The 27,892-nt window shown below is 44.8% G+C and overlaps 2 protein-coding genes across 10 annotated transcripts in view; one reads left to right on the top strand and one right to left on the bottom strand.

The window, feature by feature from the left end:
• SLC35A1 (solute carrier family 35 member A1) lies at positions 1–27,810 on the top strand. Of its 5 annotated transcripts, XR_003753652.2 has the most exons (12): positions 1–71; positions 6,201–6,378; positions 6,798–6,957; positions 7,253–7,405; positions 8,350–8,416; positions 9,090–9,266; positions 9,718–9,852; positions 11,447–11,640; positions 13,179–13,275; positions 14,346–14,437; positions 21,456–21,598; positions 27,641–27,810. XR_003753652.2 is itself a non-coding variant. In XM_029047059.2 (8 exons), the coding sequence occupies exons 1-8, from the start codon at positions 56–58 to the stop codon at positions 11,575–11,577; spliced, it is 1,017 nt and encodes a 338-aa protein (XP_028902892.1). In that variant the 5' UTR covers positions 1–55; the 3' UTR covers positions 11,578–12,343. The 5 variants fall into 5 exon arrangements, 1 of the variants encoding a protein (XP_028902892.1); XR_003753653.2 differs by lacking the exon at positions 14,346–14,437 and having other exon boundaries at positions 13,179–13,330; XR_003753655.2 differs by lacking the exon at positions 14,346–14,437.
• RARS2 (arginyl-tRNA synthetase 2, mitochondrial) overlaps positions 9,511–27,892 on the bottom strand; it is a 42,242-nt gene continuing 23,860 nt past the window's right edge. For 4 of the 5 annotated variants that reach the window (XM_001513341.4, XM_016228081.3, XM_016228080.3 and 1 more), the window contains 12 exons: positions 25,086–25,244; positions 23,511–23,617; positions 22,551–22,646; positions 20,327–20,387; positions 18,473–18,549; positions 17,995–18,119; positions 17,184–17,251; positions 16,977–17,086; positions 15,883–15,978; positions 15,049–15,123; positions 13,762–13,825; positions 12,635–13,254 (listed from right to left, as the gene is read on the bottom strand). In XM_001513341.4, coding sequence (XP_001513391.2) covers positions 13,168–13,254; positions 13,762–13,825; positions 15,049–15,123; positions 15,883–15,978; positions 16,977–17,086; positions 17,184–17,251; positions 17,995–18,119; positions 18,473–18,549; positions 20,327–20,387; positions 22,551–22,646; positions 23,511–23,617; positions 25,086–25,244 — 1,125 coding nt within the window. In that variant the 3' untranslated portion in view covers positions 12,635–13,167. Of the gene's footprint in view, positions 11,238–12,634; positions 13,255–13,761; positions 13,826–15,048; positions 15,124–15,882; positions 15,979–16,976; positions 17,087–17,183; positions 17,252–17,994; positions 18,120–18,472; positions 18,550–20,326; positions 20,388–22,550; positions 22,647–23,510; positions 23,618–25,085; positions 25,245–27,892 lie in introns of those variants that run through there. The other variant, XM_039914740.1, reaches the window with a different exon arrangement.

A 27,892-nucleotide genomic window follows, 5' to 3' on the forward strand; every position in this document is an offset into this window, starting at 1 on the left:
CGCGCTCTAGTCCGCGCAGGCGCGCGGCGGGCGCTGGCGGAGCGCGGCGCGAGCCATGGCTCCCCCGAAAGGTGAGATTCCCCGGATGGAAACGGTGGGGACGCGCTGGAAACGGTGGGGGCCGGCTGGAAACGGTTGCGGCCGGCCGGAAACGGTTGGAACGGGCCTCGGAGTGGTTGCCAGGGCCGCCGTGAGGCCGCCGAGGCCTGGCCTTGGCCCCCAGGCGGGAGGGGAAGCCTTCCCGGCCTGCCGGACCCCCTCGGGCTGGCACCAAGCCCACCCCCTCAAGTTCCTAATGACCTTAATAACTCTGGGAGGTGGGCAGCAACCACTCTGCGCCAAGCGTTGAGTTCCTAGAGAGGGATCCGTTCGCTCCTTTGGACTGGGAGCCCGTTTTTAGGCAGGGATGGTCCTTCTCTGGTGCCCATTCCAAGCGTTTAGCCCAGTGCTCTGCACATAACGCTCAATAAATACCACTGAATTCGTTCAGCCATATTCATTGAATCGTATTTATTGAGCGCTTATTAATAATTATGTTGGTGTTAAGCGCTTACTAGGTGCAGAGCACTGTTCTAAGCACTGGGGGAGACACAGGGGAAGCAGGTTGTCCCACCTGGGGCTCCCAGTCTTCACCCCCATTTGACAGATGATGAAAGTTGGTATTTGTGAAGCGCTTACTATGTGCAGAGCACTGTTCTAAGCGCTGGGGCAGGGTCATCAGGTTATCCCACATGAGGCTCCCAGTTTTCATCCCCATTTGACAGATGAGGTCACTGAGGCCCAGAGAAGTGAAGTGACTTGCCCCCAGTCACACAGCTGACAAGTGGCAGAGGTGGGATTCGAACCCATGACCTCTGACTCCAAAGCCCATGCTCTTTCCACTGAGCCACGCTGCTTCTCTATGTGCAGAGCGCTGGACTAAGCGCTTGGAATGGACAAATCGGCAACGGATAGAGACGGTCCCTGCCCATTGACGGGCGCACAGTCTATTCATTGTGCGGAGCATTGTGCCAAGCGCTTGGGAAAGGCACAGGGGAAAGACCCCGGGCTTGGGAGTCAGAGGTCATGAGTTCGAATTCCGGCTCTGCCACTTGTTAGCTGGGTGACCGTGGGCAAGTCACTTCACTTCTCTGGGCCTCAGTGACCTCATCTGTCAAATGGGGATGAAGACTGAGCCTCACGTGGGACCACCTGATGACCCTGTATCTACCCTAGCGCCTAGAACAGTGCTCTGCACATAGTAAGCGCTTAACAAATACCAACATCATCATCATCTTTCAAATGGCGGTAAAGACTGGGAGCCCCACGTGGGACAACCTGATCACCCTGTAAACCTCCCCCAGCGCTTAGAAAGAACAGTGCTCTGCACATAATAAGCGCTTAACAAATACCAACATCATTATTACAATTCGGCAACAGAGACCATCCGTGCATTCAATCAAACTTATTGAGCGCTGACTGGGTGCAGAGCACTGGACTAAGCGCTTGGGAAGTACAATTCGGTAACAGAGACAATCCGTTCATTCAATAGTAATGAGTGCTGACTGGGTGCAGAGCACTGGACTAAGCGCTTGGGAAAGTACAATTCGGTGACAGGCAATTCATTTGTTCATTCAGTCGTATTTATTGAGCGCTTACTGGGTGCAGAGCACTGTCCTAAGCGCTTGGAATGTACAATTCGGCAACAGAGACCATTCATTCGTTCATTCAGTCATATTGTTCATTCATTCATTCATTCAATAGTATTTATTGAGCACTTACTATGTGCAGAGCACTGTACTAAGCGCTTGGGATGAACAAGTCGGCAACAGATAGAGACAGTCCCTGCCGTTTGACGGGCTTACAGTCTAATCGGGGGAGACGGACAGACAAGAACAATGGCACTAAACAGCGTCAAGGAGAAGAACATCTCGTAAAAACAATGGCGACTAAATAGAATCGAGGCGATGTACAATTCATTAACAAAATAAATAGGGTAACGAAAATATATACAGTTGAGTGGACGAGTACGGTGCTGTGGGGATGGGAAGGGAGAGGTGGAGGAGCAGAGGGAAAAGGGGAAAATGAGGCTTTAGCTGCGGAGAGGTAAAGGGGGGATGGCAGAGGGAGTAGAGGGGGAAGAGGAGCTCAGTCTGGGAATGCCTCTTGGAGGAGGTGATTTTTAAGTAAGGTTTTGAAGAGGGAAAGAGAATCAGTTTGGCGGAGGTGAGGAGGGAGGGCGTTCCAGGACCGCGGGAGGACGTGACCCGGGGGTCGACGGCGGGATGGGCGAGACCGAGGGACGGCGAGGAGGTGGGCGGCAGAGGAGCGGAGCGTGCGGGGTGGGCGGTAGAAAGAGAGAAGGGAGGAGAGGTAGGAAGGGGCAAGGTGATGGAGAGCCTCGAAGCCTAGAGTGAGGAGTTTTTGTTTGGAGCGGAGGTCGATAGGCAACCACTGGAGTTGTTTAAGAAGGGGAGTGACATGCCCAGATCGTTTCTGCAGGAAGATGAGCCGGGCAGCGGAGTGAAGAATAGACCGGAGCGGGGCGAGAGAGGAGGAAGGGAGGCCAGAGAGAAGGCTGACACAGTAGTCTAGCTGGGATATAACGAGAGCCCGTAATAGTAAGGTAGCCGTTTGGGTGGAGAGGAAAGGGCGGATCTTGGCGATATTGTAGAGGTGAAACCGGCAGGTCTCGGTAACGGATAGGATGTGTGGGGTGAACGAGAGGGACGAGTCAAGGATGACACCGAGATTGCGGGCCTGCGGGACGGGAAGGATGGTCGTGCCATCCACGGTGACGGAGAAGTCTGGGAGCGGACCGGGCTTGGGAGGGAAGATGAGGAGCTCAGTCTTGCTCATGTTGAGTTTTAGGTGGCGGGCCGACATCCAGGTGGAGACGTCCCGGAGGCAGGAGGAGATGCGAGCCTGAAGGGAGGGGGAGAGGACAGGGGCGGAGATGTAGATCTGCGTGTCATCTGCGTAGAGATGGTAGTCAAAGCCGTGAGAGCGGATGAGTTCACCGAGGGAGTGAGTGTAAATGGAGAACAGAAGAGGGCCAAGAACTGACCCTTGAGGAACTCCAACAGTTAAAGGATGGGAGGGGGAGGAGGCTCCAGCGTAGGAGACCGAGAATGATCGGCCAGAGAGGTAAGAGGAGAACCAGGAGAGGACAGAGTCCGTGAAGCCAAGGTGAGATAAGGTATGGAGGAGGAGGGGATGGTCGACAGTGTCAAAGGCAGCAGAGAGGTCAAGGAGGATCAGAATGGAGTAGGAGCCATTGGATTTGGCAAGAAGGAGGTCATGGGTGACCTTAGAGAGAGCAGTCTCGGTAGAGTGGAGGGGACGGAAGCCAGATTGGAGGGGGTCTAGGAGAGAATGGGAGTTAAGGAATTCTAGGCATATTGAGTGCTGACTGGATGCAGAGCACTGTACTAAGCGCTTGGGAAAGTACAATTCAGTAACAGAGGCAATTCATTTGCTCATTCAGTCCTATTTATTGAGAGCTTACTGGGTGCAAAGCACTGGACTAAGTGCTTGGGATGTACAATTCAGCTACAGAGAAAATTCATTTGTTCATTCAATCGTATTGAGCGCTTACTATGTGCAGAACACTGTACTAAGTGCTTGGAATGTACAATTCGGCAACAGATACAGCTCATTCAGTCATATTTATTGAGCGCTTACTGTGTAAAGAGCACTGTACTACGCGCTTGGAATGTACAATTCGGCAACAGAGACAATTCTGATGTCACCGGCCAGTTGTCCCTGATGACACCCAATAATAATAATGACAATATATGTAGAGATCTATAATTCTATTATATGTTGATACCTGTTTACTTGTTTTGATGTGCCTAGATCTATAATTCGCTTTATATTGATGCTGTGTTTATATCTATACTTCTGTTTAAAGTACTTAATTAATGATGGCATTTGTTAAGCGCTTACCATGAGAAAAGCACTGTTGTAGGCGCTGGGGAGGATACAGGTTGTCCCACCTGGGGCTCACAGTCTTAATGCCCATTTTACAGAGGAGGTAACTGAGGCACAGAGACTTGCCCAAAGTCATACCGCTGTCAATTGTACATTCCATGCGCTTAGTCCAGTGCTCTGCACATAGTAAGTACTCAATCAATACTATTGAATGAATGACAAGCGGCAGGGCTGGGATTTGAACCCACGATCTCTAAATCCTCATCCTGTGCTCTTTCCACTGAGGCACACTGCTTCTCTGATGCCTGTTTACTTGTTTTGATGCCTGCCTTGCCCCTTTTAGACTGGACCGCCCGGTGTGGGCAGGGATTGTCTCTCTCTATTACCGAATGGTACTTTCCAAGCGCGCTGGGTACAGTGCTCTGCACACAGTAAGAGCTCAGTAAATACGATTGAATGAAAGAATGCATTTGTCAAGCGCTTACTCTGCGCCAGACACTGTACTAAGGGCCGGGGTGGGTCCAAGCAAATCAGTCTGGACACATCCCCGCCCCTATGTGGGGCTCCAAGTCGCCGTTCGACAGATGAGGAGGCTGAGACCCAGAGAAGCGAAGTGACTTGCCCAGGGTCACGCGGCAGACCAGTGCCGGAGCCGGGATTAGAACCAAGAAGGTCGAACACCCCTTTGCCAAGGCACCTGGGGGGTGAAGGTGGCATTTGGTTTGAGGGCCCACAAGTTAACCATTTACCTGTAGATTCAACTGCCAGCCAAGTTATATTCTACAGCTCAAAATGTTACAGGTGTTCCTCCCAACCTGCCCCACCATTTCAAATCCCACTTAGCCGAGCAACATTTTGAAGTAGTTTTTGATGATTGCGGGGGGCTCTTTTTTTGGGAACCTCTCTTTGGAATATAGGATGGACTTTGGTCTACGCCAAAAGGGGCAAGGTCGGGGACCAACTAGATAATTTGCTAGGCGAGTTGCGGGGATATTTAGGAATGAAGGCAACTTCTAGGGTCCCCCTTTAAGGGGACCTTTTTTTACACAATCCTTCCCCCTGTTGTTTTTAGGAAAATCTGGCAGAGTATTAAAGTTTTTATGATTCATCTTCATTCTGTTCAGTGGCTTTGGATATGTGACTGTGCTATAGTGCCATTTTCCTGGGGGATGAGGGGTAGGGTAGCCCAGAAATCCTAAACTTTTCAAAAGTTGATTTTTGCAATTTTGCATATCATAATTGTGTATTGAAACCCCTTCATGATGTGAAACAAAAAATCAAATGTATTTTTATATTTTTCCTTAGGTTAAGCACACATCTTTAATTTTCCAGCTTCTTTTTTGCATTGCATTTTTCTTTAAACCTCAGAGGCAAATCAACACCCTATTTCCTTCTGTTTCTGTTATTAGTCCTTTTACTTCAAACACTCTTTTTGTTCAGAGTTGGAGAAGAAACAGAAGCAGCATGGCCTAGTCGAACAAACATGTGCCTGGGAGTCAGAGGACCTGGATGGTAATTCTGGCTCTACCACTCTCCTCCTGTGTTGACCTTGAGGGAGTCAGTCAGTGGTATTTGTTGAGCGCTTACTTTGTGCTAATGTGTACCTTAGTTTCCTCATCTTTAATTGAGGATTTAATACCTGTCCTTCCTCCTCATACTATGAGCTGCATAACTGTGGCATTTAAGTGTTTATTATGTACCAGGCATTGTACTAAGCACTGGGGTTGGTACAAGAAAATCAGGTTGGACGCAGTTCCTGTCCCACATGGGGCTCAAAATCTTAATCCCCATTTTACAGATGAGCTAAAAGGCACAGAGTGGTAAAGTGACTTGTCCAAGATCACACAGCGGACAAGGGGTGGAGCTGGTCTTAGAACTCTCTATCCACTAGACAGTGCTGCTTTTCTGTGAAACAGGGAGTGTCAGACTTAATTATCTTGAATCTACTCCAGTGCTCAGTACAGCGTGTGGCACATAGTAAGTGCTTAACAAATGCCATAGTTAATATTATTATTATTCGATTTAGAATTCACCTTGGTATCAGTGATGCTTCTTTAAACTAATTTCTGTACAGAACTTGACAGAATAGATGTCTCAGTGCTGTCTTTTTTGTGAGAATTAGTGCGTGCTTTGGGAAGATATGATGAAATCATCAGATTTGTAATATCAACTTTAAAACTTTGGCGGGGAACCGAAAAACATGTGGAGCAGCTCTGTAAATCCTGATTGATTTTTGCCTCTTTCATATTCTGCAATAAGTTTTCATTTTTATTACATGTATTTTCCAGAGAATGCCAGTTTGCTCTTCAAGTTGTACTGCTTGACAGTGATGACCCTGGTGGCTGCAACTTACACTGTAGCCTTGCGGTACACAAGGACAATAGGCCAAGAACTCTACTTTTCCACCACAGCGGTCTGTGTCACCGAAGTTATCAAGTTATTTCTCAGCGTGGGCATTTTAGCTAGGTAAGTCTGAGCACTTTCCACTGCCTTGGAATTTCATTTTCCCCATTGTTCAGAGCCATATTGTTATTCCTTTGCCCAGCGGAATGCTTGTTTGGATCTTTGCCTTGGAGAGGGAGCAACTCACTTCCAAACAGGCCTGTCAACTCACAAGATTCTGACTGAATGAAGGCAGCAGGTGCTAGAAACAATTGTTGTTTTTATATGTATAGCCATTCCAAAAATAAAACGTATAATTGTCATTCTTTCTCTCTGTTTCATTTGTCTTGAGTTCCTTTTTAACCGATCTGAAATTTCTAAACTATTATTAAAAAAATAGCATCTGCTAAATTGCAGCAAAGGACCTTACTACAGTGTACGTCCTGTACTCAGTGTGTAGGCATCCCTCCAGAAAACCTCATTTGATCTCATTTATCTTTTAGGGAAACTGGTAGCATGGGTAGATTGATGACATCCTTGAAAGAAAACGTCTTAAGAAGCCCGAAGGAAATGATAAAGTTAAGTGTTCCGTCTCTTGTGTACGCCGTTCAGAACAACATGGCTTTCCTAGCCCTTAGCAATTTGGATGCAGCTGTGTATCAGGTGAGAGAAGTTAATGATGAAAGTACAAATATTAAATAAGAGATGCTCCGTGTGGGGTTTAATTCAGATTTTTTCCATTAGGAAAGTGGAATTGAATACAAATAGGTGATTTGCTCTCTCTCCCCCATGCCTTTTCTTTTTTTTTTGGTAAGCTGTTTCTTGTCATATTGGAGAGGAGAATCTCTTGTGCAAATGACATTGGAACTGCCTGTCAGCAGTTCGGCTTTGAACAATGTCTTTGGAAGAACCCTGAGCAGAACAGTAACCATATCCATTCTGTGTCCCTTTGTTTCAGGTGACCTACCAGTTGAAGATCCCTTGTACAGCTCTATGCACTGTTCTGATGCTAAACCGATCCCTCAGCAAACTACAGTGGTTTTCAGTGTTCATGCTATGTGGTGGAGTCACACTTGTTCAGTGGAAACCTGCTCAAGCTACCAAAGTTTTGGTAAGGAATGTCCTCCATGCAGTCCAACTGTTTGAAAACTGTATTTCCACAGCCATCAGTGGCCCTCGCTGACACTCTGCAGTGAGAATAGGATGTAGGGCATTACGATACAAGGTTTAAATTCGTTTTTATGGCCTCAAGAGTCTTGCAAATCACTCTTTTGGGTTTGAATCCCACTAACCTCCCCTAAGTGGTTAACGTTCACTCTCCTTTCTGGTCTCCTGGTTGTCTCTACTTCCCTTTTCACCACTCTCCGAACCCTTTTAAGTCACTACCAACCCTTCCAGTCACCTTCAGAAAGTCACTGCCTTGCTTTTTCAACCTGCATGCCCCCATTGGCATTACACACACCTTTTCTAGTTGTTTCACCACTTAAATTTTACCATCTGTCACTGAAAACTCAGATTCTCATACCACGAGGTGCAGGAAAGCATTGCAGGCAGCTCCAGCGAAGCAACAACATCCCATATTTTGGCAGTTGGGATGAGGCAGCCCACCCCGATGTGGTGTGGTTGGCTGTTAAAGACGGTCAGGAGGTGGGCACCTGGAGGAAGGAAAGGGTCTCCGGAGAGCAGGAGGGAAGAGGGATAGAGGCTGCAGGGTGGATTGAACCCTAGAGTCCCAGGGGGAAGTGGGTGTTGGTCTGACCGCCTTCTTCATCGTTCTGCAGAAACAGTTCTTAATCAGAATTGTTTCTCTTATTATTGTATGGTTCTCGATCACTTTATCCCATTGCTTTGAGTGTTTAAAAACTTGAACTAAAATATTTTCAACAATTTACAATCTGTACTCCACTTTCCTTGGTCTTCTCCATGTTGGACAATTGCATTATCTGATCCCAAGTATTTATTTTTGATAAAACTTACTATAAAGTAACAGTTTAATTTAACCATGTAAATAGTAAACCTCTAAAGTGATAAATCCTCTTTTTGTTGATATTGCAGGTGGAACAGAATCCATTGTTAGGGTTTGGTGCCATAGGTATTGCTGTACTTTGTTCAGGATTTGCAGGTAAGTCATAAATGCAGTGCCTTTTTTTCTAAAAAAAATTCCATCTTTCAGACATTACTTACATAGGACTTGTAGTTGACTTCCAGCAGGCCCCGTTTTCTTCTCATAATAGCCTTCACTTTCCATATAAAGTTACCATTTAGCTTTGTGTCAGGTGCTCTCATAACCTATATGCATTTTTCTAAGAGAGGTAGCTAGTACAGGCCAAGGATGTGAGCTGGTTCTCATGAATTTCCTTAGTTGCCATTTTGCCTCAATGTTTGGTCTTTTTAAGAAATCCAGCAGTCCAGGTAAATGTTTACATTAAAGCAGTTAGACTTAATTGTGGCATTTGCTAAGCCCTGACTCTGTGCTAAACTCTTGATAGTTTATTCAGATATTCAGTACATTCAGATCAGGCACAGTTCTTGTCCCACATGAGTTTCAGTGTTGGGCTGAGTAAAGGAAACAGTTATTTAATCTCCATTTTACAGATGAAAAAATTTGGGCCCAGAGGAGTTCACTTGCCCATGGTCACAGAGCAGGTGGAGCCAGGATTAGAACCCAGATCTCATGACTCCTAGTCCTGTGCTCTTTCCACTAGGCCACACTCTGTTTTTCTTCTACCTTCAATTTACCTAAAATCGTTTGTACTTATTTTAATAACTAATAAACAATGCCTGATGTCTTTCAGGGGTGTATTTTGAGAAGGTTTTGAAGAGTTCAGACACTTCCCTGTGGGTGAGAAACATCCAGATGTATTTATCTGGAATCATGGTGACGTTAGTTGTTGTCTATATGTCCGACGGACCTGAAGTTACGAAGAAGGGATTCTTCTATGGCTACACTTACTACGTTTGGTTTGTCATCTGTAAGCACCTTAGTCTGGGGCTTTATGGGGAACCTAGATTTATTTTTCCTCATTGTCAGTGTTTGGCCGCTGCAGTGTTCTAAACCTGCAGTCAAAACTGTGGATCCTAGTTAGGGAAGGTTAATCTTGGCTTGATCCAGTGACTTTGGGGCTCTAGATTACCGAGCACAATTTATCTCCAAAGTCACATGAATTTAAATTGCGATGAGGAAAATTCCTTGTACAGTTAACAGTGCCAGAGAACTCTCCGAGTATGTGAAGATTTATTATTAGCATAAACAGTAAATGATCATGCAGATGTTCTGGGGCTACATGCAGCTTTTAGACAGATTGATCTGTTTTGCAAAGTGATTTGGTGCAGCCCTCATACTCCTGGAGCATTTCTTAAGAGCATTTACTCGGTGGATTGAAATGTTGCCCTTTTCTGTTTGTTTGCTTGCTTCCCTCTAAGTTCTTGCCAGTGTTGGAGGGCTGTATACATCCGTGGTTGTAAAATACACAGACAACATCATGAAAGGGTTTTCTGCTGCAGCAGCCATCCTCCTTTCCACCATTGCCTCAGTCATGCTGTTTGGATTACAGATAAGTACGTTTACATTGCTGTTCTCTTCAAGAGTATTTCAACTGAGGTCCTTTCCCTTTCTGAACTTCCCACAAGGGCATCAGTGGTTCTCGCTCACACTCTGCCTGTTATTCTTAATAGTTGATAAAAGAGGGAACCACTGGGAAAGTGCCATTTGCATTGAATTTCAATTAAAATTTGCTACAGCAGTCTTGGATTCAACCTCACCCACTCTTCAGGCAGGGGGCTGTGTAGAATGGGAAGGGTGATTTAAAGGTGGCAGGTCACCAAAACCAGAACACTGTGTGGGTTAAAACAGAAATTCATTTTTCTGCCAGAGTTTGAATTCTTAACCCTTATTTTCTCAAGGTAGAATCTAATTTTCTAGGCTTGGCTTTCAAAACTGCAACCCCAAATTGAGTTTTTTGGGTAAAAATCTGCTTTCTTGGAGTAGCTTTCTTCGGATCTCTCTCTTTGTAATCTCGCTAATGAAAAATTCATCCCTCTGGCAGGCTTTCTGCACCACTGCCCCTGCTAGTTGTTTTAATGGTGTTTGCACTAGCCCGTAGCCAGCTTTAAAGCACTTTCTGAATTATTTAAGCCACAGGGTTGATTCAACATTACCACAAGTTTTTTATATTGTACCCTCTGCTACAATAATCATTTTCTTTCCTAGTCAGGTGTTCCAGCGTCATTAGCTAATGAGGTGATTGATATTCAACTAACAATGTTCAGATTCATGAAACTTCCCTAGCCAGCAGGGGAAAGGAGGTCCCTAGCGCTTAATAAGCTTGGCCTATGTATCACCCTCTGGGCTGCAAGGTTTTCAACATGTTAATGAAAATTTAGAAGCAATTTTACAGAAGGAACTTTCTAGCCTAAAGCCTGAAAAACAGAACAGGGGACTGGATACAAAGACATTTCCAATTCCTCTTTAATGTGAAGTTTTATTCCTGTGACTCCAAATACACCCCCTGCCCCCGCCATTTCCTCATGATAAAATAACTGGGGAAGGCCACCCTCCTGTCTAGCTGCTGATGGACAGTTCCACCCATCAATCAGTGGTATTTATTTGAGCACTTACTATGTACAGAGTACTGTATTAAGTGCTTTAACAATAGAATTAGCATACACATTCCCTGCCCATAATCTCAGAGTTTTTCTTCTACGACAGGGATGCCTTGGCTGCTTTAACTCAGGGTTGAGATAAAAAGAAATCATAGTCTCAAAGATCTACCGTGCCATCGCTGATCCGAGGCGACTGGCGATGCCATTTCAGTGGTGCAGGAGGCCGAGGTCAGGTTTGGTGTTTGCCCTCCTGAAGGCCAGCTACTGCTTGGAATTAAAACACTGACGCATCAACTGAATGAGCAAGGGAAGGACGCTTCTGCCGGAGCACGTGGTGAGCTCTAAGAAAAGTAAGAGCTTAGTTCAGTTCATGTTTAAGTGGTGACGGTGCTCAGTAGCATCTTCTTGACCAGTGCCCGAAATGAGGAACTTGGCACAAACATCTAAGGGGATGCTGTCAGCCAAGCATAAAAAAGGAAGATGGGTTGTGTAAAAGAGAGTTGGGACTTCGAATGTGTAATGAGAATACCTTTTATACTTTTTCCTCTAGCATTCACTTTTTCTCTGGGCGCCCTTCTCGTGTGCGTTTCTATTTATCTTTATGGATTACCTAGACAAGATACAACAACAATCCAACCTGCAGCCACCAAGACATCAAAAGAGAGACTCGTTAATGTGTGATATGTGCAAGAAAAGACACTGCTCCTACAAGGGCAAAACACAGCCTTTAACCAGCTCCAAAAGGTAAACTTTTAAAACTGAATGTATGGTGTGAAGCCAAAGCTGCAGAAAGCTGATTTAGGAGTGAATGCAAAGTTTCCTTCTGACTTCTCTGGAGAGACCTCATTTTCTTTAAGGTGAACCTGTCTGGGCAGAGCTCACCTGTATTGTCTGAGGAAACAGAGTGAAGGAATTCACTATTGTATATAGTGTGTATAAAAAATAGGGGGAGATAATTTAGTTTTTTGTGTTTTAAAAAAAAATCACATGGGCGGTGGCCTTAACACTGTAACAGCATTTGAACTCTGGTTTTTAAGTGCCAAAGGTATTTCCTGATCAGATCCAGGGCAAAGGAGAGCTTTTTTCTGCAGTGCAAGTATCTTGTCATTACTACCCTGGTATGTTTTACAAAGAAAGTTTGTAGGTGTAAGCAGGACAGTACAACCGACTTCCTGGAGTAAGATTCCATTTCATAACCCTTAAACTCTTTTTGGCATTGTGCCATTCTGTAGCATTGACGTGAGCCATTAGTAGGCTATATTCAAGTTTTTCTTCTTTTAAGGCTAGATAATACAGGCACTTTTTAAAAAGTCACTTTTGTACCTTTTTATAAGAAATGTGCCCAATCGTGTATCTCATTAGGAACCATCTTTGAAACTTCAGTGGTTTTTTTGGTCCCCTCCATCTATTTGGGAAATTTAGCAATAAACTTAATATATTTACATAACCTTGTTGTCTAATCTCTGCCTGATGAATGAGAAATTTAAGTCCTGTACACTTTGAAATCATGAGTGATGTGTTTGGGCTAATCTTAGACTGGTTTTAAAACTGATTAAGAGAATCAAAGGGCCCAGAAATCTACTGTTAGCATTCACAGCACCTTCCCATTTTGTGTACAAACCTGCTCACCAGTTTGTTGTTTTCAAGTACTCATGCTCTCCCTACTCATGTTTGTAGAGCTAAACACAAATGTCAGACAAAATGAAACTTTTTTTGTTCTTTTAGGAAAAAGCATGCATGAAGTAGTAATCTATTTTATTAATTAATCAAAAAGGGCAGCGATTAAAACTTGCTTAGCATTGTAGGAGGAATCTGAGGAACACTAAGGAAGTCACCAGGTAATGGACGGAGGCAGCCTAACACCTTTTTGTTTTGAGAACTGACAGCTGCAGGACAACAATGGAAGGAAACAAATATTTAATAATCCAATATTATTCCGGATTGGTATGGGGGGAGGGGGCTGCGGCAGAAAAGTAACTCTGACAAAGTTATGGCAAATCTGGGCCTGGAATCACGGCAATCCTGCTGCCAAGTCCAATGCTTTCCCCACCAGACCCTCTGTCTCCAGCTGAGACAGTTTGCTCTCTTTTCCCCGTGGCTGTCACGAAGGCAGGAGTTATTCAAACAAGATGCACAAAAGTGAAAGCACTTGACTGCAGTGAGGGTTTCTGACACTGAACAACATAAATTCCATTCTGAGCCATAAAGCCCATCTAAGACTAATCGGGATTCCAGTAAAAACAAAGGTACCTAAGTTTTAGTCTTTTAAAACTACATCTTAGTTACAGGTGTGATGCCAAGAAGTTTCATTCCACTGGCTAGAACAGAGCGGACAGCCTTGAAAAGATGGAGTCTGGCCTACAGGAGAGAGAAGCAAAGGTATAAATAATTGCTGCTTGTAGACAGATGGATGGACACGGTGTTGTGATATATGGTGAGGAGCCATTTCTCAATAGCACAAGCCACTTATTCCAATTTACCTTGTTTTTCTAGAATCAATAGAATGTTTCACTGTTCTCTAACTCCACCCCCCTGCCCTTTTTTTTCCCCTCAAGCTCTGGAGTGATCTTCCTAATCAGGAAATCAGGAACTGTGCAGTTAGGCCAAGCCCATTTCACTATTGAGGGCCTTGTGTTTGAATAACTACTACCTAAGGACCAGAAAGTAGATAGGGGCAGGGTTCTGGGCTGCCCTGGTTACCAATAACAGCCATTTAGTGCCTCCCAACTCCAGTCTCTAGGACCCACAGTGGAGAATCTTAGCCTTGGTCCCAAGCTTGTCACCTTCAGGGACCTATTTTGGTGGAAGATTAACCATGTTAAGGGATATTAAAGGAAGTATGTTAAGGACAGCGCAATAACGTACCTCTGCTACTTCAGTGGGACTGTTTCTGATGGACAATGTTTTATGAGCCACAGCTGCCAGATGACTGAAACAGGAAGAGGAAAAGCAGGGTTAAGAGTAGCAATTCTGAATTGCAAGAGAGGGATTCAGCCTGAAAACAACCACGAGATCCTGTGAATTCTGTGGGTGTAGGTGAAGAAGAGAACCATGTGCTCCAGTGAGAGGGGGGAACAGACAGTTAATTTGTTGGTACCAAGCTCTGAAGTGGTCACTGCTGCAGTCTAGTTCGTTGCCATTGAAAGTGAATGGGATAGTTAGAGCTAAGGGTCCAGTTTTCTGTGGCAAGTGGGGTTACCACAGGCAAGTAGAGGGGCTGCTTCCCGGATATGGGAGAAGTAGTGGCCGATTTCTAATATAAAAATTGTGGTATTCAGTGCTTAGTATGTGCCCAGCCTGTATGTAGACACAAGATAACCAGGGCCCATATGGAGCTCACAGTCTATGGAGGAAGGAGAACAGGAATTGAATCCCCATTTTGCAGATGAGGGAACTGAGGCACAGAAAAGTTGTGACCCTCTGCTCTCTAGACTATCCCTATCTTCTAGAGAACAAGAGGAAATAACGCTTCCCCCTCAGCCTCCTTGGCAATGAGAAGACAGGGGCTGCAGTCAACCAGCACATCAGATGGCTAATTCAGGTACGAGAGGAAACTTGGCGGGGGGGGGAAATGGGTTTTTTTCTCCCTGTTAGCAACACTAAGGCAGGTTCTCCTACACTGTGGGCTTTTATGGGCGATAGGGTTTTATTTAAGGGGGATGAAGCAGACTGAAGCACTAGTCAATAAATACAAGTTCTAATCCCACCTCCACCTCGTCATTTCACTTCACTGTGCCTCAGTTACCTCATCTGAAAAATGGGGGTTAAGACTGTGAGCCCCACATGGGACAACCTGCTTACCTTGTATCTGCCCCAGTGCTTAGAACAGAGCTTGGCACACAGTAAGCACTTAACAAGTACCATGATTATTATTATTATTACAGAGCAGGATTGTGTCTGTATTGATTGGCTGTGGGTCTGAGGATCTACGCGGACCTGCTGACTTTACAGAGAACCTCATCGAAGGAGGCTTCTTCTGTAAGGTGCAACTGTGACAAAATGCCAGCATTCCCTCAGGGAGAATGTTTCACGATTAAGAGGGAGAGGGTTTGTAGCAGGACCTAGTTCAAAGCAAGTGAGTGAATAAGCACAGTCCTGACTTTGACCGTAAAATTGCCTTTAGCCGGCAGCAGCTTAACCCTTTTAATTTACCTCAGTATGAGAAGGTAGTTGACAATGTGCCTGGGCTGGAGATCCTGCGAAGATTTGTACAGCACCTCATCATACCTGGGGGAAGACAACAGAGATGCAGTCGGTAGGGCAGCGGGCAGCACTTCTAGTTGTAAAACAAACCTGACAGACTCGGAGGCAAGTAGAGCTGCCTATTGTCAGTTTAGGAGGGTGAGGCTCCTGCTCACAATATGCCACTAATTTTATAACGCTAACTTCCCTGTGGCCACAAGAAAGCCATGTTTGATGGTAAGTTGTTCCCTTTTATCACAAGAGGGCATTAATTAGAAAGGTGGCCTCCTATGGGCAGAGGGGAAGCATATCCACCTGAGCACTTACTGTCCATGGCACGCTATGCTAAGCACTCCATGGGGGACAAGGATCTTTTTGGAGAATTTTGGGGGCAGAATGGGGCAAACCTCACTCTGGGTGCTACTGGAAGCAGGAGCGCACCACACGGGGCTACAGCGTGGTGTTTGGAGATCGCTGGTCTAAACCCAGTCCCATCACTCAGGGCCAGGCTGAAAACTGTAGACCGCTAAGGTTAGACATGAATCCAGAATCCTGTCCTTTAACGTTCTAACTTGCTCTTGTCAGCTCTGGCGTGATTATGCTAATCCTAGGTGCTTATCCTAATAGGTAGTGCATTTCAGTGCCTTCAAAATAAGTATTTAATGGTTTTGTAGGCACTCTCCTTCCTCACAAGTCCGTAAGAAGGGTAGATAACCAGCAGCTGGGGATGGTTTGAGGTAAGGGGATTGTCCTTCCGGGCAGGAGGAACATTGAACATTCCAGTAAGCGATGCTGCTTGCGTACCTGAGAAGGTGCTGGAGGATCGAAACAGACTGCGGTTCTTGTAAGCATGATGCATTGAAGCCATTCAGCCCAGCACATCCAAATGTCTCCTCTAAACTAAAAAACAAGAGTTCCATGTCAGAAAAATATTCCCACAGGCAAATCGATTTTTTTTTTCTAAAATCAATCAGTGATTTTTATTGAGCACTGTACTAAGTATTATGGGAAAGTACAATCAAAGCCACCACAAGGTTAAGGAAGCCAGTGGTAAATAGTGCTTGGCACACAGGTAAGCACTTAAATAATATAATAAACAGTAGATAATGACAAGTGCTATATGTGCATCTTTCTCCACTCTAAATTCCTAAAATTTTGGGAGATTTCCCTTTGAAATGACCAGCCTCTGCAGAACCTGTGAAACCATTTGGCTGCTGCAGCTAATCTTCAACGAGCATAATAATAACAGCAATAAGCAGTGTGGTCTAAAGGACTCGAACGGGCTTGGGAGTCAGAGGACCTGAGCTCTAACCTTAGCTCTGCCACTGGTCTGCTCTGTGACCTTGGGTAAGTCACAAATTCTCTATGCCTCAGTTATCTGTAAAAATGGGCATTCAGACTGTGAACCCTTTGTGGGACAAGGGACAGTATCCAACCTGATTATCTTGTATTTACCCCAGCACTTAGTACACTGCCTGGCACATAGTAAAAAGCTTAACAAATAACACTTAAGAAAAGCCTAAATTTTTTAAATTTTAACATGGGCTACTACCCTGCGTAAAGCTCATTCTTGTCTCCCAAGTTCTCAAACTACTTGGCAGAGAAGAAACAGTAAAGTGTGTTTCCAACTATCAATTAGAATGCTCCTTTCCTATTCTCTCCTTGTCCATTCGCTCTAGCTGTCTCTCTCCTCATTCCTCCTCCAGTGGTCTGCTAAAGGACCTGATCACTAGGATTTCCAAGAGAAAGGCAAGGGGGCAGAAGGAAGCAAGCAGCAGCTGGCTACTGCCAGTCCCTTCCCGGGCGTTCCCAGCTTCGGTAGTCTCATGTTCAGGCCAAAAAACCCTGGGGGTCGGGGGGAGAGGAGCAGCAGCATTTGCTCTGCTGGTTCACCTCACCTGTGCAGTCGGGCATGTGTATACTGCAGAAAGACACCGGTGTCGCCTCGGGTCTGGAGAACCCGATCCCAGCTGAACTGATAATCGGACAGGAGCAAACCCCTGAGGTCCTGAAATGATAAAGGCAAAAAATGTTGCAGCTCTGGGATCTGTTCCTTGTACCAAACTCAGGGTTCTTTCGAAGGAGAAGCCACGACTCGTACGTACGTGAACAATCAGCGCCGCTAGCCCAACTCTCTCTGCAGTCTCCTGGGGGTTTTCCAGACCTTTGGTAGCTGCAGCGGTAAGAGAGAGAAAAGCATACGTCTTTAAGTTGGTATGACATTGAGCCCAGACAACGAGTTGCAGTAAAAATGAAAGCTGTTTAGAATTTATGCTTGCAATGAAAATAGATTTCTGAAGTTAGCAAAAGCAAATAGCTCCGTGGAATGAATTTATTTGCCTAAATCAGATTAATTTGCTTGCTTTAGTCACTCTACTTCCCCTGCCAGGTGTAGGAGGAATATTAATTGATGAATTCACCAGCATCCCTCAGTGGAAATGTTGGCCTGACTGAGTCCCAGGGGGCAGAGCTCCAAGCAGCGACATAATCCCTGCAATATCAAACAAATCCAGGAGTTTGATTGCTGCCTTGCTCTGGGGTGGCTCCTGGCCTCGGAGTTAACTGGACACACTACTGTTGGGGGCACAGGGAATTAGAAGTCACAGAAAGGGAACATCTCCCGTCTACATGGTGTAACTGAATGGCAGAGCAGTCGTGGCTGAGTGCGGCACACTCATGGTATGTGTCTGGGTAATATTCTTGTGCCTGGGGACTCTGCAAGACAAAGAGGTCTGCCTGAAAAAAGGGTGGCTTCATGGAATCTCAGTGCCGGAACTGGTGATCTATAATAGATCTGGACCATTGAAGGTCCTACTTATCTACCCCACAATAGCCAGAGGCTCTGAATCGGCTCTCCCAGAATAAGAATGGCAGTTCAGGTCAGCTTCCAAAAGCATTCAAAAAGAAGGTACTCACTTTTACTAGAAGCCATGTTATCCAGCATCCTCAAGCAAGCCTCATTTAAAACATCTTCCAAAAAAGTAACATCTCCTCTCCGAGTCTTCATCCCTTGCACTATTCCAAATGGAACATGCTGACACCTGAATTAGAGAGATAGGAGTCCTTAACCTTGCGGAATACGGAAGAGTAAAGCTGGTGATGCCTAATACCATTTAGGCAAAACCCAGAACTGGATTCCTGTATTTCTCCTCCCAACAAGCTAGATAGGGTATAGGTTTCTTATGACTAAAACAACTGCAATAAAATGGGGGTGACCTTAAGTTTCATTTTTGGGGAAGGGGGCATGGGGGCAACTGGGTTTAAATCTAAAGTGGAATTTTATTTTGACTTTAAAATGATTAAAGTCCTGGAAAGGAGGAGGGGTGGCCCATACCCCACCTTGCCTGAAGGGGCTAGAGTGGCAAAAGACAAGAGAAGGTTTTATAGCACTAACCTTTCTGCCCATTCATATCCCATGAGCCTCAGAATTTGGAACACTTGCTGAAAATGTCGCCTTTGGCTTTTATCAGTCTTAGGAAGAAAAGAAAAAAAGTACAGTTCAAGTTACACTGCAAAAGTAAACCGGTCATAAAAAAAAAATAAAATGCCACACTCTCCCTAATAGTCCCTTTAGGAAAAGAATTTCATCCTCACTTCAGTGAAACTTCAAAGTGCATTTAACAGTGACCAGTGGGGTGAAATTTTATTCAGGGAGTACATGTCTACCAACTCTATTGCACCGTACTCTCCCAGGCTCTTAGGACAGTGCTCTGCATGCAGTAAGCACTCAAAAACAGTTGATTGATTGATACTCTGTAAACCTTAAAACTCTAGATCCTGAAATTTCACCCACAATAATGTGCAAAGGAAAGCTGTCCAAACATTGACTCTTGTACGGTTGCCCCAGCTTTACAGATGAGCACATTAAGAGCTTCACTGACTTGCCATGTTCCTCTGCATTCCTTTCCCTCTGGGATCAAGAAAGCAAACTTAGACAAGGTTAACTCAGGGGCTTAGACTGACCTCTGGAAGCTATTAATCCCAGTTTTGGCTTCTTTAATTGCTAGTTGGAGTGGGCTGACTAGGACAGGGAAGATTTTTTTTTTCCCTCAGTGCTCAAAAAAATGCTGCTAATGAGGATGCAAAGTTCCAAGTTTGGAAATTGTTTAGCAAGGCAAATGCCACTGATCTCCTCCTCGGCTCAAAAAGACAGGTCTGTCTTAGTAATGGAGGAGGAGAGGAAGCCAGCTTGGTCCTGGGGGCCCAACACACCCGGGTCTGCCCCAGTCCCTTGGTTCCCAGAAGCTGATTTTTAAGTCTAGGCTGAACCCTAGGAGTTAGGTTCAGTCCCCTCCTGGGACTCCCAGGCCACCCTTTCAGTGATCTGCAACATGACTACGGGTGACCAGGGAACAACTGGAACCCTTGGCCAGCTGAACTTGCCCCTTTGGGCCTGTCCTGGTCCAGGCTGATAGCCAAGAGGCTCAGTGGATATAAAGGGGTGTTCAAGGCTAAAATAGGCAAGGGCAGGGGTTTGTCTTCACCCATCAGGAACTCTCCAGGCCCTTAGAAAATTCAATTTTGGTCTTATCCAAGCTAAAGCAACGGTCTAACTGATTACTCAGGCCTTTACAAGAGCTGCTTGTAGGGACCGTCTGGGCTAACTTCTGATCAGAGTTCACTGGCCAGTACCAAAACAAAAGAGAAGTCTAGCGGGGAATAAACCCAAGTTACTTCCTAAAATTAATTTCATTCATTTGTTCGAGATTTACTGAGAGTTCACTGAGGCAGTGTGGCCTAGTAAAAAGAGCACAGACCTAGGAGTCAGAGGACCTGGGTTCTAATTCTGTTTCTGCCACTGGCCAAGACACTTAACTTCTCTGGGCCTCAGTTCCCTCATCCGTAAAACCGGGATTAAATATCTGTTTCTCCCCAATTTAGATTGTGAGCCCAGTGAGACCGAAACAGTGTCTGACATGAATATCTTGTACCTACTCCAGAACTCAGTACAGTGCATGACACATAATAGGTGCTTAACAAATACCATCATTATCATCATCATCATTATTATTATTAACATCACAACACTGTACTGGGCATTTCAGAGAATTTGTTAAAATGTAAAGACTCGCCTGAGCTATGTCTGTTTTTTATTATATACTGTATTTTTTAAGCCCTGAAAAGTAGGGTGGAAATGAATCTCTTCCAATAATTTCCTGAAAGGCTTACTTGTCCCACTTCTGTAACCAATTGATTTAACAAGCAAGGGGAGAAGCTGAACTCTCTGCTCTTCATTGGAATCACTTACCACATAAATCATTGAATCAAAATGGTATTTGTCCATTCGATCAATAGCAGCAGCAAGATCTCTGAAAGACATTTATAGATTAGCTGTTACTTGGATCCTCATTCCTCCAGCAGTCTGAATCTCATGTCTAAGAGCGACAATGATCCTGGGGCTGGGATAGACATTTTATTCCCTTTGGGCCTAGCCCAGGAGAAGAACAATTGCCCGTTTTGAGGCGGCAGAGAGTTTACGCCTTCTTGACTGAAAACCCCTTCTAGGCAGCTGTTGAGAAAGGGTATCAGACCAACTAGCCAAGACCTATTGGAATTAATCACTTGCCTGTCATTTCCTCCACCCTTTCTCCCTCCTCTTCCCTCCCTCCAGGACTGACTTCAACAATAGATTCATTCTTTGGGTAACAGCACAGCACAGGTGGGCCAACAACTTGTCTGCCAGCCCTATCTGTAATTCTGAAATTCCCATGTTAGCATGAGCAAACAACAGCCGAGACATTTAATAGAACGGAAAAGAAAAACAAAAGCTTTTGGTAAAGACCCAATTATGTGCTGAGTAGACTGGTTGGCTTTAAATTACAAAAACCGCAACTGGACTATCCAGTACTGATATTAGGAAATATTATGAAAAAAATAAGAAGTTAACAGCTGAACATTAGCCTGAGCTGATACTGGATATCATCACTGTCATCAGTGGTATTTACTGAGCGCTTACTATGTGCAGGACAGTGTACTAAACGTGTAGAATTGTACAAAGAACAAAGTTGGCAGACACATTCCCTGCCCTCATCAGAGAGCAATTTTCAGGACCTATGTGAGCACAATGGGTCAGACACCAAAAAGGCTAACTGATTAAAAAAAAACCCCACAGGGCCCTTGCCAACACATCAGAGACCTGGTCTCAAGGGGACACTTTCTCCATCTCCACTTTGTTTTTCAAGACAGTTAAGTGTGCTCTGGAATTCCTTGGTGATCTCTCCTCCACACAGCAGTGGTTTTGCAAGCCCTCCCTCAGAGACACACTCTACTAAGGCACACAGGAAGGAGAAAAAAAGCACAATCCTAGGTGGTTTAGTAGGTTTAAGAGTAAAAATAAAAACGTTATAGAATATCCTGTAATCTTAAATGTCTTGCAGTTTTTTCAAAGGAGGAGAAAAAAGGGATCTGAAGAAACATACCAGCATATTGGGAAAACTCTGGACGGATTAAAAAAGACAAGACTTGGGATGAGAGCCTGCCTCTGCCTTAAACTCGGTGCCCACCTCCCCTCCTCAGCCAGGTAGGGGATAGCTTGGAGAATAATAATAATGATGGTATTTGTTAAGTGCTTACTGTGTGCCGAGCGCTGTTTTAAGCACTGGGGTAGATACGAGGTAATCAGGTTGTCCCACGTGGGGCTCACGGTATTAATCCCCATTTTACAGTTGAGGTAACTGGGGCACAGCAGAGAAGTTAAGTGGCTTGCCCAAGGTTACCCAGCAGACAAGTGGCGGAGCTAGGATTAGAACCCAGGTCCTTCTGACTCCCAGGTCCGTGCTCTTTCCACTAAGCCACGCTGCTAGCAAGACCCTGTGTCAGCGCCACACCAGCCGTTATTACTGACCCAAATCCTTGCTCTTTACCGAGTGTACACAAAGCTAAAACAATATAGCTTAATTTGTTTTTGGGTTTACTGATAGGATTTGCTGGGAAAACTTTGAATGGGCTACCAAGTGATTTAAAAAAGCGACTTGGGGTCATAGTAACTCACTGAATTCCTGTAAGGGGTGGGGGGTGGTAGTTGCAAGTTCCTGATGAACACCACCTGAAGGAAAATTCATCTAACAATAGGAATGCCTCAATTGATACTGCACACATTCACAAAATCATTCCTTCTGACACCACATCACATTCTGCTCAGGCAGATGCGTGTTATCAGAATGTTCCCTAACACTCCTATGCCATTCTAGCCAAAACACTTACCATAAAAAGCTTTCCTACAAACAGAAGAATGGATGTCTTCGAGAGTACCTTCCATAGTTCATTTTTTCAGTCACTTTTCTGATCATAATTATCGCCCTGGCTAATTAACCATAACTAGTTCTTATCTAGTAAACGGGACTAAGATTAGTAATGAGCGCAGGGAAAAAAACTATTCCTCCCTTTAATCTCAACTTTCTGCAAGCATTTTGTGGCCACACGCACAAAACCAACCAAACCAATTTTGTTTTCATCTTTAAATAAACCCTCACCTGGTGGCATAAAGGGAAGTCCCATCGTTTCGCATGACAGCACAAATTAGGGAGGAGTCTCCTTTTTCAGAGAGATCCACCACTGCTGCTCCTTGCCTAAGTACACAAAGCGACAACTCAGATATATCATTACCATACCAAAGTCAACAAGAACCCTACACTAAGACACTCTTGAGGGAAAAAAAAAACACACTCGGTTTTCTCACAGGGTGTGCTTTCATGGCACATTTGGGATAGACGCTGCTTGAGAATCAGGGAATGTTGTTCCGAGAGTGCGTGCTTGAATGGGCGGTCCTTGTGCTAAGACCCAGTGGATCCTGCCGGTATGTAAGCTTCTCAAAAGGCACTTTAAAGAAGTTGCATTAGCGCTTCCGGGCCACTGCAATATTGAGCGGTCTGCAGCAGGAAATGGCACAGATAATTTTGGAAACTGTACTGATTCCTAAACTCCCACCTAGGGAGTTGGCCTCCAACAACCAGAAATTCAACTCGGCTCAAGCTTTGCTCCTGGATCTTGATGCCCGAAGTCCATCTCTGTTACACCCAAAGTCTAACCCTCGATTTGGAAAGCCATTGCTGCACATATGTATATTCCAAGTGCTTAGTACAGTGCTCTGCACCTAGTAAGCGTTCAATAAATACTACTGAATGAATATGCGGGGCCTTGAAGCTCCTGCACAAGGCTGCAGGGGCATGGCCAGAGCCTGTCCCCACATGGGAGGGCCCCAGCTCCTCCCCCAGTCTGTCTGCCCTCAAACTGGGAGGAGAGGAGCTTGAGCCAGGCTTGCGTAAGCCCCAGAGACAAGTTCACACACTGGGAAATTATGCACACCAACCCTTTGATGCCCCCCAGAATTTGCTGAAAGAAAATATAATTGGTTTCTCCTTTGTTGTTGAATTTTAAAAAATGCTTCCCATTTAAGAAAATCAAATAATAAACTGAAAAATGATCAGGCTTACATTGTTTTCTGAAGGAGTCCTTTACTGTCTAAGAGCTTTAAGACTTCCTGAGATTTCTCATGATAAAACGATTCTCCTGAATAGTCGTCAAAATGCACTCCTAGACGCTGGACATTTCCAGGAACAAAAGAAAAAAAAGACAATGTTAGGGAAAGTAACAATTATAGTAATAATAATCCTGATATGTGTTAAATGCTTTCTGTGTGCCACGCACTATACTAAGCACTAGGGTACAGATAAAGACATTCAGATTGGACATGGTCCCTGTTCCACATGTGGCTCACAATCTGAAGGGAGTAGGATTTAATCCCCATTTTACATATGAGGAAACAGAGAAGTGAAGTGACTTGTCCAAGGTCACAGAGCAGACAAGTGGTGCGGCTTGGATTAGAACCCAGGTCCTCTGACTCCCGGCCAGTGCTCTTTCCACGAGGTGTTTTATTTAACTCATGGGAGAGCAAGCTGCCCTGTGGCCCAAATGGAGGCCATGAGGCCTGGACGCAGTAGGATTGCTTTGCGTCCTTCCGATACAAAACTGGGAATCACCCAGGGGATTTCTTGGTCATCGCCTGACATTCACTCTTACTCTATATTTACTTACGTGAGCCCGGCCGGCTCACAATCTCAGGTAGTCTGATCCACGGCCACGGAAAGCCACACTTACTCAAAACTGAGCTAAGAAATTGAGTAGTACTACTCCAGCGATGATTGACAAGGGAAACCTGATTCCCAAACCACCTTTATATTGTCCCTCTCGGTTCTCCATGCAACCAGAGAGAAGAGCGGAACGGGACTCTGATGGCATGAAGTCAGGTGAGCCCAAGAACACTGCCCTGGGGAAGTGCACGGCCTGGGGCAAGGAAGAGATCTGAACTGCTTCCAAATGTTTGATGAAATGGTCAGGTGACCAGGACCACAGTGGGGGGAGACCTAGAGGCAAAGTGACAGAAAGAAAGGGAGATACTCTGTCCCTACTTCATTTTAATAATGGAGAGAAACCCTCAGGGGATAGTCCATTTCTAAGGCCCTCAAAGTGAAACAGACTAATTATGCTCTTTACATTTCTGGTGGTTTCATTAAGACCCACCTGAACAAGCACCTTCCAGGAGTGCTTGATAAGAAGCTTTGAGTGTCTGAAATGTTTGCATCATGTTATATATATCCCCATGTCCTAAAATGTGATCTCTAAGGGACACAAATTTATCCACAAAGGTAGCACAAGAATGGGTAGGGCCAGCCACCCTTCTAGTTCTGAACAGCACCGGTGGCTTTACGCAGCGCCCAGAGATAGGCAGATCAAAGAGCACAGTGGGTCTGAAACACCGCCTGTCAGCCAGGTGCACACATTGACCTAGAGGTTTAAAGGATTGTAAACAACTTGAAACGGACTGTGCCTTGCTCTTTGAAGGTCAGTCCTGCCTGCCCAGACACTGCCGGGGAGGCTGGTGGTTCCCATTAGCTTTGCCCTGGGCTCAGTCGGGCCTCAGTGGAATAATTCTAAGAAAGACAGTATGTCCCCTGCAGTCACAAACAACAGGGAAAGATTTCAGAAGATTGGAGGAGTGGGCTTGGCACCTTGTAAACCCGAACGTAGTCTGTGATGCTTAGGTCCCGAAATTTTTTCCACAGTGAAAGCGCTTCCTGATCACCCGTTTCCAAGCGTCTAAAGAACTCGTGTGCTGACTTCTCCACGTTTTTGTCATCTGCCGCTTCTTTATTAACTTGAACGTAAACCTGAAAGCACAATGGCACACTCATTGCAGGGGTCATTGGTGGCTGGAACTGAGCCCCGCAGGGGGACCCAAGGAAATACGGTACCAGGAATAAACCTGAAAGCTTTGGATCTCCCCATAACCCCACTGGATCCTACTGATCTCACCCATCCAGCCACCCACCTCATTCCCCAGTTCCCCCAAATTCCATGTTTGGGAAGGATGGTGATGCTCCCTTCAGAGGAAAACTAGTCTTTTACTTGGTGAATTCAGCAGGGTCGGAAAGGCTTAATTTACAGTATGCAAATCAGAGGCCTATACAGACCCTAATTTTCTAGCCAGTCAGACCTTATTTTACCCAAGTTTTGGTCCCTATGTAGCTGAGCACAGCCTCAGTGTGAGTGTCCAGAAAAAAAATCAGAAATGGAGTCTTTCTACCCACAGTTAAATGACGTTATTTATTAAGCACTTACTGTATGTCTCAAGCACTGTGCTTAGCACAGAGGGAGACACAAGAGTCAGATCGTATGGTTTCTGTCTCACATAGGGCAAACCATCTAAGACGTAGGGAGGGAGGCTAGTATCTTATCCCCATTTTGCAGCTAAAGAAATGGGAGCATAGAGGAGTTAAGTGACTTGCCCACAGTCACACAACAGGCCAGAACCCCAGTCTCCTGACTCGCTGACCCACTCTCCTTCTGCTAGGCCAGGCTGCCTTCCATGTAGAGATGGTGACTTGACATTCCAGAAGGCAATGGAATAACTGGGTGGCTGAATGATTTTGTGGACATGTTAGCTCCCACACCCACTCCTATAGAGGGTGGGGGTACAGAGGGGTGTAGAGGGATAAGGCTTCAGTTTGGGGCACTGACCCACAAGCACCACTGGAATGTGGGCACAAACCACTCACTCCTTTTCTGGGAAACCTTTAAAAGTCCAAAACCTCTAAGAAAGAAAAAAGGGCAAAACTATAGTTTTTAAGATATCTAAATCCCAACAACACAGTTATTTAAGGTGATGCTTGATTCCCAAAGCCAACTCTTAACAGATGTCGGAATGGGTATCAAGCCCAAATTGGTTTGCCATCATAAAACCAGGAACATGAAACAGTTTAAAGGGAAAAAATACCATATTATTTTAAACTTTGTTCCCACCCCCACCGGGACCAAAAAACAACAACAAAACAAATTTGCCTCAGATACAACGGAGGTGATATATCACTGAGATTAGACTCAGTAAAATGAATAGTTTGGAAGAACCTGGCCAGCTGTTTTGGTTATCAGATAATATATTGGGGGAAAATTAATATCTCATTCACCACTAGGGATTAGTGGTATGGGAAACAGGGTTGTGTCATAGATATAACAGGGATAGGATGGTGGGAAATGTGGGTCTCTAAGTGGGTCAAGGGCTTGGGGTGAGGTAGGCTAAGACCCACATGGGAGGGAGGAGTGGGGGGAAGGGAAGGGAGAAGAGAGGAAAGCAGCAGGTAGCAAATGCCAAGACATACTTGGCCAAGAAAGCACAGGACTATAGAGAATTATGAACATGATCGTCCTGTTTACCAGTTGGCCTTCCCTCTCTGAACCTCGATCTCTTCCAAGCTTATTACAAACACAACCCAATCCTTGCAAAACTTCAATTTATGAGGCTAATATAAAACTCATTTTACTGAGGGGGAAGGAAGAGACGGTCTTGGGGGGAAAAATTGAGAAACATCAGTGTCAGGGGATGAAACCTCAGAGTTCCTGGCTCCTGGCCTAACTATCCACCTTTGTATTTCTCCATGGCCCTTCGTGAGCATATAAAATATACATATAAATGTTCCTGACTGATGATTCACACATATGCAAGCAATCGAGGATCCCAAACCTCACCTTGATTAAAAACAAAGATGCCCAGAAGATTCAGAAATGGAAACATTTTTGAAAATCTTTTTTAAAAAAAATATTTATAATTTTATTAACTTTAATGGATACAAGCTCAAACACGAATTCTTTCTGGGACAATTATAACAGACTCGAAGGAACCTTAGTTTTTCCGAAGTTCCTGGCTAAATGAAAGATTAGGTGAGCCTGGCAAATAGTAGGACAGGCTAACCTAATTAATACTTACCAAATAGTCTGCCCTCTTTCCAGTGAAGTCACAGCCATTACATCTTAACGGTGGTTTGAATAAAGGTACTTTGCTATCATAATATAAGTAAATGTAAAACTATAGATGGGAATATTTAATTTGCACTTAATGTGGTGAGCATTTAATCTGAAAGCAGATTTATTTTAAAGCTAAATCCAGGAATAAAAGCAACTGTAATGAAATCATTTAATTATAAATTTGGGTCTTAGCAACAGACAGCAAAATTTCTCTCTGCAGAGTTGGGAACACAATGTAAGTTGTTTTTTTTTTTTTAATTACCAGAGAACTGAAAACAGCTGCATTTTCCTTAGGGAATCGTCTGGAAATTTTGGGATTTACTGAAAAGAACATTAACCCTCAAGCCACTCTTTTCAACGGCTGGGATGGAGAGACGGCAGCTGCATTTTGGTTGGACATAATTTCATTAATAAACATAACTGCAGTTGCAAACACCACAAAATAGCTGTTTCTACGGAATGGGATGAAAAACTGTTAAGGTTGACCTCAGCGGGCCATAAGATTTCCACTGAGCCT

Source organism: Ornithorhynchus anatinus, chromosome 19 (genome assembly GCF_004115215.2).
Source record: "Ornithorhynchus anatinus isolate Pmale09 chromosome 19, mOrnAna1.pri.v4, whole genome shotgun sequence".
NCBI classification, from domain to species: Eukaryota; Metazoa; Chordata; class Mammalia; order Monotremata; family Ornithorhynchidae; genus Ornithorhynchus; species Ornithorhynchus anatinus.